Here is a 20678-nt window from a genome sequence, read left to right on the forward strand (position 1 = left end):
GTACATATTCTTAACCAACAATCTGCCTCCATAGCCCCTAAATCTTGGTTTTTAAGATGAGCTCTTGCTGGGTAGTTCAGGCTAGCCTCAAAATTCTCAATCCTCCTGTCTCAAGCCTGAGTTGTTGAGATTTCACGTGTGAGCCACCACATCCAACGTCCATGATTTTTTTTAGAAAGCTTTAGCCAGTGTTCTATCTTCATTTCTGTTGCCATGAAAGATAGCCCTGAGAAAATCGATTTCGAGGAAAAGGAGTTTGTTTTTGCTTACAATTCCAGTTATACGTCATTCCTGTTGGGAAGTCCAAGTGGCAGGGACTTGAAGCAGCTGATGTCATCACATCATAGTCAAGAGCAGAGATGAATGAATGGAGGCATGCTCAGTTGTTCACTTTTGCTCACTTCAGTGTCTCTACTTTATACAGTCCAGGATGTTCTGCCTAGGGAATGGTGCTGCCCACAGTGTGCTGGGTTGTTCCATGTCAATGAACTTCACACAGACTCCTACAGATATGCCCACAGCTGACTCAATGTAGACAGTGCCTCACTGAGACTCTTCTCAGGTGAATCTAGGTGTGTCAAATTGACAGTTAAAGGTAACCAGGGACTGGAGAGATGGTTCAGCAGTTAAGAGCATTGGTTGCTCTTCCAGAGGATCTGGGTTTAGTTCCTAGCATCCTCATGGCATCTCACAACTCTCTGTAACTCGAGCCCCAGGAGATCCAACACCCTCTTCTTCTCAAAAATTATTATGGTCCAGCCTTAATAAATAATCTTCTTCTCAGGGGCCCAGAAGAGAAACTATGAATGGCGAGAATTATTTTCGGGAAAAGAATCTAAGAATACCGAGCTCTTAGTCTGTCTACTTTATTCCTCTTGGATAAAATCCTATACACAGCTTCAGTTCTCTTCTTATGCCCAGCTCCTTTCTTGCCTGATTTCTCTCTACCTTTATCTGCTGTCCCTCTAAGTTCTATCTTAATTCTCTTGTCTTAATTCTGCCTCATCTAGGTCCTTCTCATCTCGTTCTTACCCATCTGGCTCTTCCTCATCTTTCATCTCATTCTTCTAGTTCTCCATCTAGTTCTCCAGTCAGAATCTTCAAGTCTCTGAGGTTTACAGTTTTGTATACCCATGCGACCAGCAGTGCTCTCGCTAAAGCAAGGTCACCAGGCTTCAATTCCTACCGGGTCATAAAGGCAGACAAGAGTTTTCCTCAGGCAGTGGCCGTCAGGCTTTCTTTTACAACCCAAAAGGGGAGTGGTAAAGGAGGAGGTCAACTAAGAGCTAAAAATCAGTTAATATATCAGAAAAAGGGAATTTATGTGCTCAAACTACATCCCTAGAGATGGTTAGGTAAATGTTAGGAGTCTATAATGTTAGTATAAATACCACTAAGGCTGTATAAGAAAGGAGGGTCTCAGCTTAATTTACCTTAATTCAGGAGATCGTTTGGTCTTGGATGCTTGATAGGTCTTTCAGGTAAAATACACTGTTAGGAGTTCTTGGAAGCATACATAGCATACACAAATCATTGAGGGAATCGGCTAATATATATACAAAAGCTAAAATATCACCAAGACTTCTTGAGCCATGGCTTGACCTTTGGAAAAGACCTTGACCTTTCTAAGTAATAGCTTTTGTGATAGTAGCTGAATTGCATTACATTTTCCTGAGGCTTGCAGCATCTTCTGGCCTCGGTGGGCAATGTACACACACACACACACACACACACACACACACACACACACACACGGTGGACAGACATACAGAAGCACCCATACACATAAAATAAAAAAATATATATTTAAAAAAATTAAGCTAACCATCACAGCCAGCCACTGTCCATGGTGGGGGACCTCAGAGAACACAAGGTGAAGCTCCACCCCATTCTCTGTTACTCCTGCCTGGAAGCTTGGGTCTTTTGTACACCTTGAGCCTTGGTTTCCTCGCTTGTGAAGATAACAGCCATCTCTTCTATTGGGGCAACTAATGACCAGCTTACAAGGACTATTTTAGGATAGTGACTCTTAGCTAGGAAAGCCCTCGGGAAATGTGTTTATTGTAGTGTTTACAGTGAGGCTTAGAGCCTGAGGTGACTCGGGGTCACCCAGCCAGAAAGCAGCCGAGTTGTGTCATTCTCCTGGCATGTTTTGTCTTACCAGTGGGGACAATGGACAGAATGTAAGGGTCAGTGAGTTTTTAGAGAGAATCTGTGGGCTGGGGCTCAGGGTTTAAGAGCCCAGGAATATGAAAAAAAAAAAAAACCAAAAACAAAACAAAAAACAAAAAACATACGCTTGTAGCCTATACACATATTTCTGACTGTATTAAGACCGACAGTCGCTTTGACCCTTTGCCCTGCATTCTCCCAGTCAGGCGAAAGGCAATTAAATGAACCCACAACTATGTAAACATTTTAAACCGACACCCTGTAATCAGGATGCTGAACCCCCCTCCATCTCAGAGGTGCCGGAGAGTGCTAGCTCAAGTCTCAGGACACCAAGATCCCGAAATGCCATGAATCCCAAAATGTACTCTCTGCCCTGTGTATAACCTTTAGCTATAAAAAGGAGCTTGTAGCCCTTCCTCAGGGCTACAGAGTCAAATTATTCTCTGTAGCCCTGACTAGTCATGTGGTTTTGAATACACGTCGCTTCTGGTTTTTAGACTTCAGTAATCTGCTCCCCGTTATTTGTGCAGTTCCAGGACTCAACAGGGCTGAGCAGGTCGAGTGAGTGCCTGTCTAGCATGCACAGACCCTCAGGTCACATCTCCAGCACAGTATAAACGCCAATAGTATTCTTGAAGTAGTGGATATTGAAAATGATCATTAGAATATTATCACTATTATTATTAGTTACTTATGATTATTTAAAAAGCATATTTAATGTAAGGTAAACAGGGGCTGGAGAGATAGCTCAGCAGTTCAGAGCACTGGCTGCTCTTCCAGAGGACCCAGGTTTAATTTCCACCACCCACGTGGTGATTCTTAATGGCCTGGAACTCCAGTTCCAAGGAATGGGGCACCTTCTTCTGGCCTCCGTGAGCACTGTATGAAAGTACTGCACAGAATTATATGCAGGCTAAATATCTATACACATAAAAAATAAAAATGAAAAGGTTAAATATTAAGGTAAAAATTGCCTTCTGGGCCAGGCATGCTGGCATATGCCTTTAGTCCTAGCATTTGAGAGGCAGAGGCAGGTGGATGTTTGGGAGTTTGAAGGCAGCCTGGTCTACCTAATCATTGATAGGCCAGCCAGGACTACATAGTGAGATGCTGTCTCAAAAAGAAATAAGTGAGTAAATAAACAAATAAATTGCTGCCTTCTGACTCTATTGCTTCTCTGACGTGCTGGATGCCAAGTGTAGGCCACAGGCTACTGTGACACCACTGGTCACTAACCGACTCTCCCAGTACTCTGTTCTTCACGCCCTCGGGAATTTAAAAAAAGAAAGGGATTTGTATTTTCTATATGTGTGTCTTGCCAGTTGAGGACTTACAGGTGGTTGTGAGCTGCCATGTGAGTGCCGGGAACTGAACTGGGTCCTCTGCAAGGGCATCAGGTGCTCTTAACTTCTGAACCATTGCTCAAGTCTCAGGAGTTCTTTCTAAAGAGTTATTTTATTTTAAATATGTGTATACATGTGCATCTAGATGTGGGTACGTATATGTGAGTGTAGGTACCCATGGAGACCACTAAAGGGCATCAGATCCCTTGTCCCTGGACTTACAGGTGGTTATTAGCTGCCCAACATGGGTGCTGGGAACTGAACTTGGGTCCTCTGCGAAAGCAGCACCCGTAACTGCTGAGCCACTTCTCCAGTCCCAAGTCACCAAGGAGTTTTTCTAAGTGCATCTTGGATGATTCCACTGTCCCAAACCTTCAGCAGCTCCCTTGCCCTCACAGGAAGCTCGCCCCTCAGCGCGGTGCAGAGGGGCCGTCAAGGATGCAAGCTGGGCTGCCTCTTTGACTGATTTCCCATGTCACCTCATCTCACCTCCCTGTGACCTCAGAGACATCGTCCTGCTCTATTCTGTCTTCTGCTCAGTCACTGCAGCAGCCCCTGCGGAGTCCTGACTTCCCACCTGCCTGATCCCAGGTATCATGTGGCTGTTTCCGCCGGACTGAGGCAGCCCCTTGCAGACGGAAGGGAGGCTTGGGGGCCCAGGAAACTCACACCGAGCCTTACTATGTCAGAGGTTTATGAACGTGAGCTCTCCTACCTCCCTGCCCTGCCCCCACTCGGCGTTTGAACCCTTGGTTCCCAGCTGGTGGAACCTTTAGGAGGAAGTGGGTTTTCGGGTAGCCTGAGCTTTGCTGGCCTAGTTCTACTTCTGTCTGCTCTTGGCTTCCGAGGAAGCAACGTGACCAGCTGCTACCTCGAGCTCATGTGACCACACCTTCTAAAACGTAATGGACTGTATAGTTTCTTTCTTTTCTTTTCTTTTTTTTTTTTTTTTTTTTTTTTGGTTTTTTGAGACAGGGTTTCTCTATGTAGCTTTGCTCCTTTCCTGGAACCCACTTGGTAGCCCAGGCTGGCCTTGAACTCACAGAGATCCGCCTGCCTCTGCCTCCCGAGTGCTGGGATTAAAGGCGTGTGCCACCACCACCCGGCTCAAACTTCAAACTGAAATAGAACCGTTTCCCTTAAGTTCCTTGTCAGATAGTGGATCAGAGGAGGAAAGTAAGGAACACAGAAACCCACAAGACTCACAGCACCCTCCTGAGATTCCATAAACCTCAGGGAGAGGGACTCTTCAGTGGCGCTTCGATGACACAGCTTTTCTGAGCTGTCACCTACGGGCTGTGTGAGTCCCCCATGCTACCAGTAAGTGACCGGGAGGTTGACTGGTTCACCAGGCTGGACTTGGATGGAATTGTTTCTTAATTTGCCAATGCCTCATGTGGAGCAAATGGGCACTTCTGAGAATTAATGCAACCCCCGGAAAAAGCCGACATTCACTCTGATGTTTCCATTATAAACATTTTCTTTTAATTCAAGAATACCGATTAACACAGGAAACAGGTTTAATTCATGGAATTGTGCACATGGTCACCAGTTACACCATGACATGTTAGTTTCCTCATCACTTATTGGCACTGTCGAACAATTACTGTAAACAAGATCACTTGGTCTTCGTGAGTCTGTGATGCTCGCTAGCTGTGGTTTTCTACAGTGAGCTGATATATATATGTGAATAGATAGATAGGTACAGATCTAGTAACTAGTACATTAATGTGCACAATTTTGCATGGTTACTGAGCATCAGTAAAAATTATAAAAAACTATAATAAAAAGGGAGGATGTGCTAAGACTTGCTAGTACTGGGCCTTGTTTTCTGCAAAATTGACAGCACTGGCTAGAGACGTTTACTAAACTTGACTATACTAATGCATGATGGGTATACATCCAGACCTGCACAGAAGCGCCTCTTTGTGGGTTCTGCCCTAGGCAGAAGCCTGCCCACCAGGCTTCCTGGGTTTTCACCAACCTTTTCTAAGTTTCTACCATCTTGAGTTTTGTGGAAAATCCTTTTCCTTGGAATTCTTCGAGCTAACCTCCAAAGATGGCTCTCAGGAACATTGTGCCCGAGTCCAGAACTTGTGGGTAAATGGCTTAAATTTTGTTTGTTTAAAATGAGAAGAACAGTTCCCAGGCAAGGGGTGAACGATACATCTGGAGATGACTTTCTAGAAACAATTTCATTCTTCTGTCAACACACCCTGTGGCAAGAAAGTGAAGCAGCAGCCGCTCCCTCCACTAAAGAGCAATTCCTGCTTGGGTCCTGGCTTAGAACCCTTGGAACTTGGCCAAGGACCTGACTGAATCTGCATGCGTTGCTCTGGTTCTCAGGAGGAAGCTGCCTAAACCAATCGATGAACTGGGGTTTGGCCTGCACTTGTTTGTTAAATCAAACCTTGACCCTTGGGATATTCTGGGCGGGGTCTGGTTCCTGGGCAGAGGCTGAGAACAAATGCCCCTCTGCACATACTTTCCTTTTCCTTTCTTCGCTCTTCCTTTCTTTGTCGGTGCTTAACTAATTTCTCCTCATTCTGGAGAATTCTGCTCAAACACCGCTTTCCCCTTAAAGGGTCCTTGACTTACCGACATCTGGAAACCCTTGCTAGAGCACTTGCTACTCCGACTTCGACGTTAAGGGTCCGTGCTTCCCGAGGGAGTGGGAGCCCCTGGGAGCAGGGACTTTATATCTCACTTCGTGTTTGTTCCTGGTGCTTAGCACAGGGACTGGAACAGCACTAATATTTCATGAAAGGCGGGTGAGTGAATAAATTATTGATGTGGAATAAACATACTGGTGAATGAAACCTTACAGGGAGGCAGACCCCGTCACTTAAACGGTTGTAGAAATGATCTTACACATGGCTATGAAAAGAGGTGGCCGAGTCTCAGACCGCAGGCCTGGGAGGTGAATGGGATTCGGGGATCTGCTGTTTCCATTAAGCATGTCAATGCCTTTCATGTTCAAGGCAAGTAAATTGATGACCATGCCTAAGGAAGAGTGGAAGCTGGATCTTTGGATGACTCAGGAGCAAAGGGCTGAACTGGGAACCTTGGTATACCTATCTCTCCAGACAGTCAACGGGGGCACCAGGATGCAAAGTAGATGTTGGAAGAAGACAAACCAGCCCGCTGCAGTCTACCCCATGAAACACTGCCTCTCTGAAGGATGGGGAGCCCCGCTCAGGAGCCTCTCAGGTCAAGTCAGCTCTAAGAACACTATGCCTCGGCTGAGGTGCTGGAGCCTGCATAAGCACTGGCTGCTGGCTGAGGGTAAGCCACACTCAGAAAAGGCCTAGACTCTGGTGGGGTGGGGGCAAGTCCAAGCACACCATCATGAACCAGCAAGCTGCTTTCCACATGTGGTATTCTTACGCCTTTATAATGAACACATTGCCTTTAATAAGTCTGGCAGAGGCCCCCTGCACGGAACAGCCCTGCTCAGGAGAGGAGGGAAGGTGGGTGAGCGAAAGCCGGAGTACGAAGTTCCCGGGATGAGGGGTCACAGGCCAGAGGCCCTGGAGATGAGATGAAGGGGCTCTGCTGCCTGTGCTCCTCATCTTAGGCTCCAGAGGCAGCTCCCCTGTGGCCCCTGGGTGCTCAGGATGTGGCGTCCTTCCCTTGGGTCCAGACTGACCCAGGGTGGAGAACGTTGTCTAAGAACCACCACTGATGCCACTCAGAGATCCTCTAGGAGCACAGGCCAGTCAAGGACACAATCGCAGGCCATGGACATCACCGGGCACAGGGCTGGGTGGATCTTGGTGTTTAGGATACCAGAAGCCCTTCCTCTCCCCCAAATACACTTCTTATCCCCTACCTTGCCATCTTCCTGAGAGCCATCCAGACCCTCACTAAGTCATGAGTGGGGCATGGAGCTAGGGATTTGGTGAGAAGCAAGAAATGTTCATTTGTGAAGGCCAAGAGAACACTGGCATCTCTGATCCCAAGACAGGGTACTTGAGATGGACAGAGACCCAAGGATCCTGCCCATCCGCCTCAGTGCAGGTGGAATGGCCTTGAGTGGCTTCTAAGAAACTGGTTGGTCCAGCGTTGGCAGAAATATGGCCTGGTGGCCTTTCCTAAGACAGTGTCCAAGGCTTGCACAGAACTTAAGCGCTTTAATCAATTGGCACCGTGAGTTCCGAAGGGAGGAAACTCAAACCCAGCTCCTCCCACTCTGCCCCTCCACTACCCACTGAACAAGGAGCCTGCCCCACAAATGACCCTTCAGTTTACACATTCACCTCTGATAAACTTTTAAGTGAAAATATGAATTAGGCAAACTAATCAAGTTGACACCGTTGAGACCAGGCTTTCTCTGAATGTCACGGGAATGGCTTCTTTACTTGAAGTCTGCTAAGATGTCACTGAAAATATTGAGGAACAGGTGAGCGTGGTGATCCCTGAAGACCAGCGTGGGACGGAAACGGATGGATTTGTCACCGCAGCCCCCCAGTACCACACCTGGAAGAAGAGCAGGATCAGTTAGGAGTGGGAGTTCCTAGGCCGCTTTTGGGAGACGGGCACGTAAGCGGCCCCTGACATCGCCCTCCACTGCTCTCTCATGCAGGCCCCCCGACCTTCCTTCTGCTATTCATTCTTCCTTTCTCCTCTCTTCCCTCGCCCACCCTCTTAAGGTCTCACTGTGCAGCCCTGGCTGGCCTAGAACTTGCTATGTAGACTAGGCTGGCCTTGAATTCACAGAGATCTGCCTGCCTGATGTTAAAGGCATGTGCTACCAGGCCCAGCCCTCCTAACTTTTTTTTTTTGGGGGGGGGGTGGTAGTTCAAGACAGGGTTTCTCTGTGTAGTTTTGGTGCCTGTCCTGGAGTTCGCTTTGTGGACCAAGCTGGCCTCAAACTCACAGAGATCCGCTGTCTCTGTGCTGGGATTAAAGGTGCGCGCCACCACAGCCCGGCAACAAAAAAAAATGCTTTTAAAGGAAAAATAGGGGTGGTGGGTGGCCTGTAGGGGTAGCTGGTCGAGTGGTACAATACTTGTCTATTATAGCATGTGTAAAGCTCTAGGTTACTCTAGTACTACAACAAATAAATAAAAAAAGAAAACAAACAACAGCAACAAGCCCCAGCTAACTGTCCCTGTCCTTTGGGGCTGCTTCGGACTCCATAAGAAGGCACAAGAAAGGCTTGGGGGTGTAGCTCAGTGGCAGGGCTCGCTTAGTATACACTGGCCCTCGGTTCTGTCCCCACCCCCACTAAAGTAGAAAAACAAATAAAAACTGAAACAAAAGAGATACAGGAAAGGTCTGATTGTGTGCATGACCCAGAGCGGGTGCTCAGAGCTCCCCACAATATCCTCCCACTTAAAACTCTCAATGGTTTCGCCAGGCAGCAGCGACATACGCCAGTGAGTTTGAGGCCAGCCTGGTCTATATAGCTAGTTTCAGGACAGCCAAGGCTACGAAAAGAAACCCTGTCTAGAAAAACAAAAACCAAACCAAAACAACAACAACAAAACCCAACCGCCCCCCCCCCCCCCATGGTTTCCCTCAGCTCTTTAGAAAACTGCAAAGCACTGCATTTTCCCTCAGGCCAGTGTGAGGAGGTCTGGCATCCGTTCTCCAGCATCGCTCCTGTCTGTCTGTCTGTCCCCGGCTCAGTCTTCTATTTCTCCACCTCTCCTAGTACCATCCTGCCTCAGACAATCACGCACACCCTCCCTCTGCCCAGGACACCCTTTCTTTCCTGACCCAGCCAGTCCTTGCTCATCCCTCAAGCCCTCAGATAAGCCCCAACTCCTCCAGGAGGCCTTCCCTGACACTCAGGGCCTCTTCTCCCCAGATTCCCACTTTCTTTCCTTGTTCCCAGGCCTGAGGCAGTGACTGCCAAGTGCTGTATTTACGATCTGCTTTCCAGACCAACCATGGCTTCCTGGAGGGAGGACTCCTCCTTTGCTGTGCCTGATTCCACCTTTAGCACAGCTTGGCTTCTCAGTGGATGTCTGCAGCACATGAGTGGGCTGGCAGGGGGTAGCTCAGTGGTAGGGATTGGCTGGCCTATATGAGGCCCTGGGTTCGATCCTCTGCACTGACTAAGCTAGGTGTGGTAGTAACGCCTGTAATCCCAGCCTGGGGGAGCGGAGGCAGCAGGATCAGGTGTTTAAAGTCATCCTCAATTAGCTCCATAGCAAGTTTGAAGTGAGCCTGGGCTGCACGACATGCCGCCTCAAAATACAAGGAAAAAGAAAGAAAGTCAGATGAGAAGAAAGAGAATGAATCCCACCGCCAACTTTTCTTCTTTGGAGAAAGGGCACTGAGTCTGTTTATCCCATGCACCCCCCGCTTCCCCGACCCCATACCTAGCCAAGCTGGCACCCACACCAGTAGAGTTCGCTACATGAGATGACCAAGTTCAGGGTCCACTCCCATCCCCCTTACCTTTGTTTCTGGCGATTAGAATGAGTTTATTCCTTATGGATTCATCTGGCGTGTCAAAGGAACAAAAGGTGCCTCGTCCTCTCACTCTGCTGATGAACTGGGGGTACCGGGCCTGCAGCAGGAAGACAAACTGGGATCAAACCTGGGTACCCACTGGTGCTGCCATGCCCACACAGCTTTTGTGTGAGTGCTGGGAATCTGAACCGTCTCCCTAGCCCTGTTGTTTGTGAGAAAGGCTCGGTCTACAGCCCAGAACTTGCTATGTGGACCAGGCTGATCTCCAACTTGAAATGACCTTCCTTCCTCTCTGCCTCTTTAGTACTGAAATCATTGGAGTGTGATTCAGGCCTGGCACATCACTTATTTTCTCTCTCTCTCCTTTCTTTCTTTCTTTCGTTCGTTTTTTGAGACATGGTTTCTCTGTGTAGCCCTGGCTGTCTTGGTACTCACTCTGTAGACCAGGCTGGACTCGAACTCACTGAGATCTGCTTGCCTTTGCCTCCCAAGTGCTGAGATTAAAGGAGTGCACCACCACTGCCTGGCAATTACTTATTTTCTATATTGATGACTTGTTGAAATAATAGTATTTTGGACATTGGATAGGTTAAGTAAAACATATCATTAAAAGTAACTTTACCTATTCCAATTTGCTTTTCATCTGGCTTCTAAGATATTTAAAATTACACCTGTGAGTCAGGCATGGTACCACACATCTGTAATCCAGGATTGGAGGTAGAGGCAAGAAGATGGGGAATTCGAAGTCATCCTTGATACATATCAAGTTCAGGGCCAGCCTGATACCTTGTTTCAATAGAATAAAAAATAAAACAATTACACATGTGTCTTGGAACAAAGCCCACTGGACAGAACAGAGGAGGGAACTATGGCTACAAGAACATTATAGGAGGGATCTTCTCAGTGGGATGTTTGAGTTTGATGTCAAGAGATAATGGGGGACTAGGAATGAGGTTGAGATGGAAGAACGGGGTGACCTGGGAACTGAGAGCGGCATGGCTAGCTGAGAACTGCTGGCCAGTGAGCAGTGCCAGGGCTGAGACAGGTACCTGGAGGTCCAGCAGCCCCGTGAGCAGGGTCTTCCCGGCATGGGCCACGTTGTTGAGCAGGTCCTCCCGCTTGATGATATTGATGACCTCAGCCAGCAGCAGGTTCTTGGATGGGTCTCCCAGCCAGGTGTTGAAGATGCGGTAAGGCTAGAGTGGGACAGGGGATTGATCAGAAGGGCTCTCACAGCAGAACACTTCAAAGGGTCCCCTGCCCCTCTTTGATTCCACCCCTTTACTCTGTGCAGGTCTCTCTGTGGACACCGCCCAGGAGAGAAACCCAGTTGGCAGCCTTTAGCTGAGGGGTGGCTGTTTGCCATTTGAGGAATTCAATGAATGATTCTACTTGAAGTGTCTCACCCTCCCTTTGCCCCTCCTGCAAAAAACTGTATATACCTCCACACACATGTGCACAAATGTGCATGGCTACTCACATGAACATGTGCCCATCCACACACGGACACAAAAGAGGGTGGGGTTTGGTGTGAGGTGGCTCAAGCCAGGTCAGCTGTCACCCCCCTGGGGTCAACCTAGCTGAGGAATAATGCTGTTCCTCAGGAGCTGTCCACCTTATTTTATTTTTCTATTTTTATTTTTTCTTGGTTTTTTGAGACAGGGTCTTTTCCTAAAGCGGAAGCTTATTGATTTGCGGGCTGGCTAGCCAGCAAGCCCCAGGAAGCTTCCTGCTTTTGCCTTCCCAGCGACACTATGATAACAAGCATGCACTGCCATGCCTGGCCTTTCACACAGTGTTAGGCTCAAGCTCACATTCTCCTGCTTGCAATCAGTTCACTCCATCTCCCCAGAACCAACACCTTTTCATCTGCCAAGGAGGAGAGACACCAGACTACCAAACATCTCAGGGCTGGGAGGGAAACATTGATCATCTCACTGAAGTTACCCAGTACTATTGAGAGACCTGGTTGTCACCCGGGAAGTCTCTCAGGCCCAGAAAAATCAAGGGGATTGTTCCTTAACTGCAGTGGTTACATCACTTAACAAAGGAGATGCTCTAAGAGATGCAATGTTAAGTGATTTCATCATTGTGCAAATATTCTTAGACAAACTAAAATGTCATCATAATGTCACAGACAATTCAATCTCGAGGGAGCACTGTGATATGTGCACCCCACTGTTGGCTGAAACCTTGCTGTGTGGTGCACAACTGCCCTACCACCTTCATTTTATACAGCAGGAAGTCGAGGTACAGAAAGGTTAGAAGATCCTAGCAAATTTGATTCATCGGTGGTGGCACTGGGATTGCATGGTGGTCTGTTGACTCTCAAACATGATCTACTTTTCCCATCCATGAATCCTTCCAGTGGCAATGTTGCCAACTGAAACACTTCCCAGCCTCTCTTACAGTGTGGACTGTCCATGTGCCCAGGTTTAAGTCACATGTTAGAAATCAAAGAACTGCTGAAGAGCTGGCTCAGCAGTGAAGAGCGGTCTTGCTCCTGCAGAGGACCAGAGTTCCCTACTTAGCCACTGAGTGGCTCGCAAGCACCTGTAACTCCACCTCCAGGGTTCTGAAGCTCTCTGCTGACCTCTGCTGGCATTAGCATGCACAGACACAACAATTAAATAATAAATCTGTGTGTGTGTGAGAGAGACAGAGACAGAGAGAGACAGAGAGACAGAGAGAGACAGAGACAGAAAGACAGAGACAGAGAGACACAGAGAGAAAGACATGGGATTTCTGTGAAGGCTGTTAAAGATAAAAGGAGGCCATTTTTTCTTCTCTTCTTTTTCCTTACGACAGATTAGAACCGAAGTATGAAAGCCAGAATTCCAGTAGACATTTTGGATGATGAAGCAATCTTGAGGGTAGAAACTATACATAGGAATAATGCTAGGATTTTGGACCCTTGAAGGCTGTGTGTGTGTGTGTGTGTGTGTGTGTGTGTGTGTGTGTGTGTGTATGTGTGTGTATTATATGTACACATGAAAATCTGTAGTATATGTGCATGGCTAACAGATGGGCTCTGTGAGACTCCTGTCACTAACAGGCTCAGATCTCGGAGGGTGCTGTGGGTTAAATGTAAAAATGTCCCCCATAGGCTCATGAGTTTGAAAATTTAGTCCCCAGCAGCTGCTGGTGTTTTGGAAGCCTGGAGGACCTTTAAGGAACGGATCCTTGCCGGAGGAAGTGGGCACTGGGGACCCACCGTAAGGTTTTATTGTCCCTCTCTCTGTTTCCTGACAGATGCAGCGTGACCGGTCATTTCCTGTTCTTGTCACCATTCCTCAGTCATGATGGATTACATCCCTTCAAATTGTAAGCCCAAACTCTTCTTTAAGACGTTCCTGTCAGGCACTGGGTCACAGCAATGAGAAAAGTAGCTATGCAGAGGCTTGCTTGACTTCTATACCTGGCCTGCCATTAGTAAAGCCTTGCAAAGAGAATACAAGCCTCCTTGGTTAGATTGCTGTGTGAATTAAGGGACCACCAGAAATGGACAGGCACAAAGTGCCCATTCCACAGCAGCAGCTACTGATGTTATTATTGCACGCACCACTGAAGGAAACCTCTGTGCCACCCAGGAGGTATATCCTTAGGTATAGAAGGGAACAACCATGTGCTCTGAACAAGCAGAGAAAGCCAGGATACTCACAGCACTTGGCCGGAACTCCTCCTTGTGGAAGAAGCCCCCGGTCATCATCTTCTTGCTGAAGGACATTACATCGGCTGGGTCGTCCAAGCCCCAGTGCTCGTGGGCCCAGAACTTGCCCGTACAGCCTCCTCCAGTCTGAACTTCATCCACCAAGAAGGCACAGCCATGCTGCTCCGAGAACAGGGCAGGAAGAAACAAACATGTGTAAGCCTCCAGGGACCCCACCCAAGCTGGAGTCAAGGTGTATGCCTCCGCCTTGTACTCTAAACTGAGAAGCCAAGCTTCATTCCCCAGTTATGCAGATCAAAACAGAACAGTTTGGATCAGAGCTGCATCTGAACATACCCTAGAACTGCCCAGATGGAACAAAACCAGTCCAGCGAATACTCCCCACACCATCTCAGAGCTCTGCGGCATGTGGCTGCTGTCCTGGGCTTGACTGCATCAGAAGGCAATGTGTGCAAGCTTGAAGCTGAGAAGTCAATCCCTCCACATCAGCAGCCATGGTCTCTGCATTACCCAGATTCACTAACTCCATATGTGTGTAAACTGGCTCATGTCCCATGTGTCTTATCTATGAACTGGCTGGTTTGATGTGTCTGTAGTACATATACCTGCTGTGGATATTGCTCTATATAAATAAAACACTGATGGCCAGTGACCAGGCAGGAAGTAGGTTGCCAGGCAGGAAGTAGGTGGGACAAGGAGAGAGGAGAATTCTGGGAAGCAGAAGGCTGAGGGGGGAGACACTGCAGCCACCGCCAGGACAAGCAGCATGTAAAGACTCTGGTAAGCCACCAGCCATGTGGCAAGGTATAGATTTATAAAAATGGGTTAATTTAAGATAAAAGAACAGTTAGCAAGAAGCCTGCCACGGCCATACAGTTTATAAGTGATATAAGCGTCTGAGTGATTATTTTATAAGTGGATTGTGGGACTGCGGGGCTTGGGGAACCTGGAAAGAAGCCCTCCAGCAACATATACCTGTTACCATGTGCATATAAACTTCCCCTCACAGGCTCCTATGGTGAGCATTTGCTCTCTTGACAGGGTGCAACTGGGAAGCTGTGGGAACTTTAGAAGTGGGGTCTAGCTGGAGGAAACAGGTCACTGGGTCTTTGGGGGGCGGTTAGAGTATCTCTTGGTCATTTCTTGTCTCATTCTATGCTTCCTGTCAGCTCCAATGTGAACAGTTCTCCTCTGTCACATGTTTCTGCTGCCATAGTGATCTGCCCACGCATGTGGGGCTAGATGACCGTGGCCTGAACCCTCTGAACTGGAGCAAAGTCAGTCTCTCCTCTGGGGCGTACTCTGTTTAAATCAAGTAATTTGGTTGCAGTGACAAAGAGCTAATGCATACAATGGCCAATCCATTAGACCAAAGAGGTGGTGTTGACGCTGCTCCTTCTACACCTGCTGACTGGCCAGAGTGGACTGGAAAACAGGCAGGTTCCAGAAAGAGAAAGCAGGAGGCTGCGGCCGTTTCAGGGATCTCCTCACTGAACAAGTCCTGCTGCGCTGGCTGGTCTTATATCAGCTTGACACACAAACTAGAGTTATCTCAAAGGAGGGTGACTTAACTGAGAAAATGTCTCCATAAGATCTGACTAGAGGGCATTTTCTTAATTGGTGATTGATAGGGGAGGGCCAAGCCCATTGTGGGTGGTGCTATCCTTGGGCAGGTGGTTCTGGGTTCTGTAAGAAAGCAGGCTGAGCAAGCCAGTAAGCAGCAGCCCTCCATGGCTTCTACATCAGCTCCTGTCTTCAGGTTCCTGGCCTGTGTGAGTTCCTGCTCTGACTTCCTTCAGCGATGAACAGTGATATGGAAGCTTAAGCCAAATCAACTCAACTTTCCTCCCCAACTTGCTCTTGGTCATGGTGTTTTGTCGAAGCAATAGAAACCCTAATTAAGACACCAGAAGAAAACAGTAGTTGGGGGGCTGGAGTGATAGCCCATGGTTAATGGCATTGGTTGCTCTTCCACAGGACCCTAGTTTGATTTCCAGCACCCACATGTCAGCTTACAACTGTCTGTAACTCCAGTTCCAGGGGATCTGATGCCCTCTTCTGGACTCTGCAGGCAGTGCGTGCACATGCTGCGCAGATATACATGCAGGCAAAACGCCCATACACATAAAATAAAATAAAAAAATGAAAAGGAAAAACAAACAAAAACACATCCCCCCCCCCCCGTGCCGAGCGGTGGTGGTGCACGCCTTTAATCCCAGCACTCGGGAGGCAGAGCCAGGTGGATCTCTGTGAGTTCGAGGCCAGCCTGGGCTACCAAGTGAGCTCCAGGAAAGGCGCAAAGCTACACAGAGAAACCCTGTCTCGAAAAAACAAAAAAACAAACAAACAAAAAAAAAACACATCCCCCAAAAAACAAACAAACAAACAAACCCTAGTAGTTTGGAGGCTTTTTTTTTTTTTTTTAAAGTCAGGTTCTTACTCTATAACATAGTCTGGTCTTGAACTCTATATAACCCAAGATAGTCCTGAACTGACGGGAGCCATAAGCCTAAGCGACCCTTGACACACACGCTGCCATATTTGGGTTTCTCTCCTCTTTTCTTAGATCTAGGCCTGGCTTAAGTCTCCATAGCACCAGAACCTCTTCCCACAGATACCAGAACCTCTTCTCAGGTATCAGGTGAATGAGCTGCAGTTAAGCAATTAGGCAGTTAGACAAGGGTAGATAGATAACCTTCAGAGCAACATTTCCTGCTGGCCGAACAGCCCATAATTAAGTCCCTTCCTGCTTGCAACCCCCATAATTAAGTCCCTTCCTGCTTGAAACCCCCTTTGAGTATCTATATATGCCTTGAGAGTAAAGTAAAATTTTGGAGCTTGATCAGACGTCCTGTCTTGCTCTCATTCTTTGTGTCTTTTGTCTCTTTCATTCGCCATCCCTCCCTTTAGGTCCCTGTTGAAGACCCTGCTGGTCGGGGTACTGAACTTGTGATAATCCTCCTGCCTCAACCTCCTAAGTGCTAGGATTGTAGGCTTGAGCCATCACGTCTTGTAAAACTTTTATTTTTCTTCTGTGTTGAGGACTGAATCCAGCACCTTGTGCATACTACCCAAGTGCTTTCCCACTGAACTACAACTCCAGCCCCAGGGGCTGACTCAGCAAACTTCCTTTAAATAAGAATCACCCATGCCTCCCAGCTCAAGCCTGCCCCCACCTCAAATGGAGCACAAGGCTCTGTACAAGCTAGGTAAACCTGTTCCATTGAGCTATACCCCTAGAACCAATCCCAAGTTCTCTGTCCTCAATAAGGCCAGTCAGTTTCTGCACACATATAAATTTTCATTGGCCCAAAGCAGAAGAGGAGCCAACTTTTTGCTCTGGGAACCGAACTCAGAAACCCTTGTGCTCCTGTCCAGCCTCATTCCATGCACTCTAACCTTCCGAGCGATGTCTCTCAGCTTCCGGAAGAAGTCATCTGATGCGTGGTTGTCTCCGCCCTCAGACTGGATGGGCTCGACGATGATTCCAGCCACTGTTCTCTTCTTTTTCCGATATTTCACAATCAGATCTTCTACCTAAACCCAGAAGGGGAGAAGGGAACTGCTCACAGACCCCTGGAAGGAACAGTAGATTCCATAGATGGGCACGGGGGGATGCTCTGTGAACCCCTTGAAATCATACAGAAAGTGTGTCTGTGGCATTTCCCAGGACAAGTGTGGGACCTGTTAGGAGCCCCACTCTGTACAGGTACGTGCTCTGCTGTTATTGGGGCTAGCACCTATGCGACAAGTAATTCAGCCTTCTGAACCCTCCCTTTCTTGATCTATAAGTGGGCACACATATTGCCCAGACTGGCCTCACATTTGTTATGTAGTGCCTGGCCTGGTGGCACACACCTTTAATCCCAGCACTCAGGAGGCAGTGGCAGGTGAAACTCTGTGAGTTCAAGGACTGCCTGGTTTGCAAAGTGACTTCTAGATGAGCCAGGGTGACACAGTGAAACCCTGTCTTAAATTTTTGTTTGTTTTTGTTTTGTTATGTGGCTGAGCGTGGACATGTACTCTATGTAGCCGAGTGTGGACATGTACTCTAGACTCTCCTACCTCTACCTCCAAATTCTGGTATTACAGGCATGTGCCACCATGCCAGGCTCTGTAAGTGGGCATATTAGAATAACCTACCGAAAAGGTGGGCACGGCCACGATCTAAGCATGTCACTGTTGCTGCCTCTGCTGTGCTGCTATTGCTCTTTCTGCCCGTGTGCGTGGCTTGCGGGCAGACTAAGGTAGACAGGGCCTCATTTCAGAAGCTGCTGCAAAGCCCATCTGTGGCGAAGGCAGACTGCAGCGTGTGGCTGTGTGTTGTACAGTTGGGGACTGTGTGGGCAGAACATTTAGAGAGACTTGAGAAGACGGCCCAGGGGGCTAAGACATCCCTGGTTGGGGTGAGAGTGCACTGAGTCATAAAATGGATTGAACTAAATGCTGGACTGGCTGCACTGCATGATCTATAACTCTCACACTGCTATATTGGATGTAAAAAAAAAATCAACAATGATTGTACCTAAGAAAGGTCCCCCAACTGTCCCCAAGTGGTTCTATTTTTGAACTCTTGTTCTGAAGCAGGTATTATAAATGATGGACAAATAGCACTATGATAGTTTACTATTTGCTTAATAAGTATTCAAAATTTAAAAAACAAAACAAAACAAAACCCACGACTTAAACAGTTTTTATGCAGAACACACATAGTGTTCCAGGGGCTTACTATGAAAAACAGTCTCACTGATACTTTTAAAAATACTAATTATATGTTGAGACCATATTTTGATATATCAGGTTCAATAAAATGCTGTGTCTCATTCCTGGAACACCAGCACTGGCGAGGCTGAGGCAGTACGATTTCTCTAAGTCTGAAGCCAGCTTGTGCTAAACAGTAAGCTCCAGGACAGCTTGGCTAGAATCTGAGACTGTATCTCAAGGAACAAATAAATGATGCTACTAAAATAAATTTCATCTATTTCTACTTATTCATTAAGATAGGGTCTCATCTATTCCAGGATGGCCTTGAATTCACTATGTAGCTGATACTGATCTTGAATTTCTGATCCTCCTGATCACCTCCTAAATGCTGGGATTATGGGCATGCAGCACCACACCTGATATTATTTGGTGTCCAGGCCTTTGTGAATGCCGGGAGAACACTGTCTTCACCTCGCTCCACCCCAGCCCTTTTCTTACTTTTAAAGCCTGGTAACTAAGAAATGTGTAGTTGTCTAGGTTACAAGCCTGACCTATGGTCTCGTCTCTTTCATTTACTACCAATACCAACCACTCAGCACTCTGCTCGGCACCTGGTAGGTGTTTAATAAATACTGCTGGAAATGGTGACATGCTCAAGAGGAAGTCAGCAGAGTTATTTGAGCATCTCTGCAATGTAGAGAATGCAGTCTCTGTTGCTCCAGCAGGAGACCTCTTCCTATACTTTTCCATTTCCTACCCGGGGCAGATCAAAGGCGGCTGTTTCTGGGGAAATGTAGACGTGCAGGCAAAGGACTGCAAGTCCTCATTTTTTTCTAGTGTGACCTCCAGTGAAACTTACAGGAGCTCTAGAACTCAGGGAAAGAATGCCAACCAGGGGACTGGACCCATGGAGCCCTTTTCCTACCAGACATCCATATTAATTAAATACATCTAGTCTCCCTTATTTTGAAGTCACTTAAATTTGTCCCCAAAGAAATGGTGGAGAAATTGGTACCAGAAGTATGGATAAATGCTAGGTACCAAAACAATGCCTCTAGTCTCTTCCCGTACAGAACACTTGACGCATGAGGTCTCCGTGTCCTTCCTTCCTTCCTGAGGAGCACTACCACGTCCTGCATTTGTCCTCTTCTGGGCTCAGACTCAGGATACAGAGAGAAACAGAGACGGAAGGAGGCTGTGAGGACCAGGTTACCTCTTCTAGGCAGCGGGCCTCCTCTTGCTGGTTGTCCTTCACAAACTCCTCCAGGGGGTACTTCAGCCGTGGGAACGGAGCAATGGGCCAGTCAAAGGAAGGGATGTCAATCTTGTGAATTGCTTTGGAGTGTGTGGTCGCTAAGCATCCTGAGCCCAGCAAAACAGAAGAACAGACAGTTGGCTTGGGGCAGTAGCATGGTGTCTGTCTTTAAAGAGGGCATGATGAGCTATTCAGCCTCATGTATGAGAACCTTGGATGTGTGTGTGTGTGTGTGTGTGTGTGTGTGTGTGTGTGTGCATTTGCTTTATGATTTGTCTCAGGAGAGACAAGAGTTCAAAATTCTTGCTCTGTCATTAAATGGCCTTGGAAGTTCCTCCCTTTGCTGACCCATAATCCATATTTGCAAATGGGTACAATCATCCCCTCTCTGCAGGAAACCGAATGGAATTGATTGGTTACAGGAGGGATGGATGGGACATTTTTTATATTCTATGTTATTGCTGTTATTTTATTAATGTATACATATGTTTGTGTGAATGTAGGTCATGTGAGTGAAATGCCAGGAAAGGGCACGATACCTCCTAGAGCTGAACTCACATATGGTTGGGAGCCACCTGGCATGGATGTTGGGAATCAAAACTTAGGTGCTCTGAAGAGTAGCAAGCACTCCCAACCTCTGGGCTATCTTTCTAGCCCTTTATATTAGGTTATAGATTATAATAGTATATTTGTGTGCCGGCTGGTGGTGCACGCCTTTAATCCCAGCACTCGGGAGGCAGAGGCAGGCGGATCTCTGTGAGTTCGAGGCCAGCCTGGTCTACAGTGTGAGATCCAGGACAGATACCAAAACTACAGAGAAACACTGTCTCGAAAATCCAAAAAAAAAAAAAAAAAGTATATTTGGATTTCATATTGTAGAAAGGAATCTACAGGTATACAGTGTTTTTTTCAAAACTATATTAAAATATTTTATTTTACATGTATGAGTGTTTTGTATGTGGACTGTGTGCTGGAGGAGGTCATCAGACCCCCTGGACCTGGAGTCACAGATGGTTATGAGCTGCCATGTGGTGGCTGGGAACTGAACCCAGGTCCTCTGCGAGAGCAACAAGTGCTCTTAACAAGTGATATTATTATCTTTTCAGCC

The 20678-nt window shown here is 47.3% G+C and overlaps 1 protein-coding gene across 5 annotated transcripts in view; it reads right to left on the reverse strand.

The window, feature by feature from the left end:
- Positions 1–4977: 4977 nt before the first annotated feature.
- Abat (4-aminobutyrate aminotransferase) overlaps positions 4978–20678 on the reverse strand; it is a 114424-nt gene continuing 98723 nt past the window's right edge. For all 5 annotated transcript variants that reach the window (XM_006992123.4, XM_042283552.2, XM_076577898.1 and 2 more), the window contains 6 exons: positions 19529–19677; positions 17011–17148; positions 13603–13770; positions 10991–11137; positions 9927–10038; positions 4978–7994 (listed from right to left, as the gene is read on the reverse strand). In XM_006992123.4, the coding sequence (XP_006992185.1) occupies positions 7873–7994; positions 9927–10038; positions 10991–11137; positions 13603–13770; positions 17011–17148; positions 19529–19677 (836 nt within the window). In that variant the 3' untranslated portion in view covers positions 4978–7872. The remainder of the gene's footprint in view (positions 7995–9926; positions 10039–10990; positions 11138–13602; positions 13771–17010; positions 17149–19528; positions 19678–20678) is intronic.

The sequence above is a fragment of the Peromyscus maniculatus genome, chromosome 8 (genome assembly GCF_049852395.1).
Source record: "Peromyscus maniculatus bairdii isolate BWxNUB_F1_BW_parent chromosome 8, HU_Pman_BW_mat_3.1, whole genome shotgun sequence".
In the NCBI taxonomy this organism is placed as follows: Eukaryota; Metazoa; Chordata; class Mammalia; order Rodentia; family Cricetidae; genus Peromyscus; species Peromyscus maniculatus.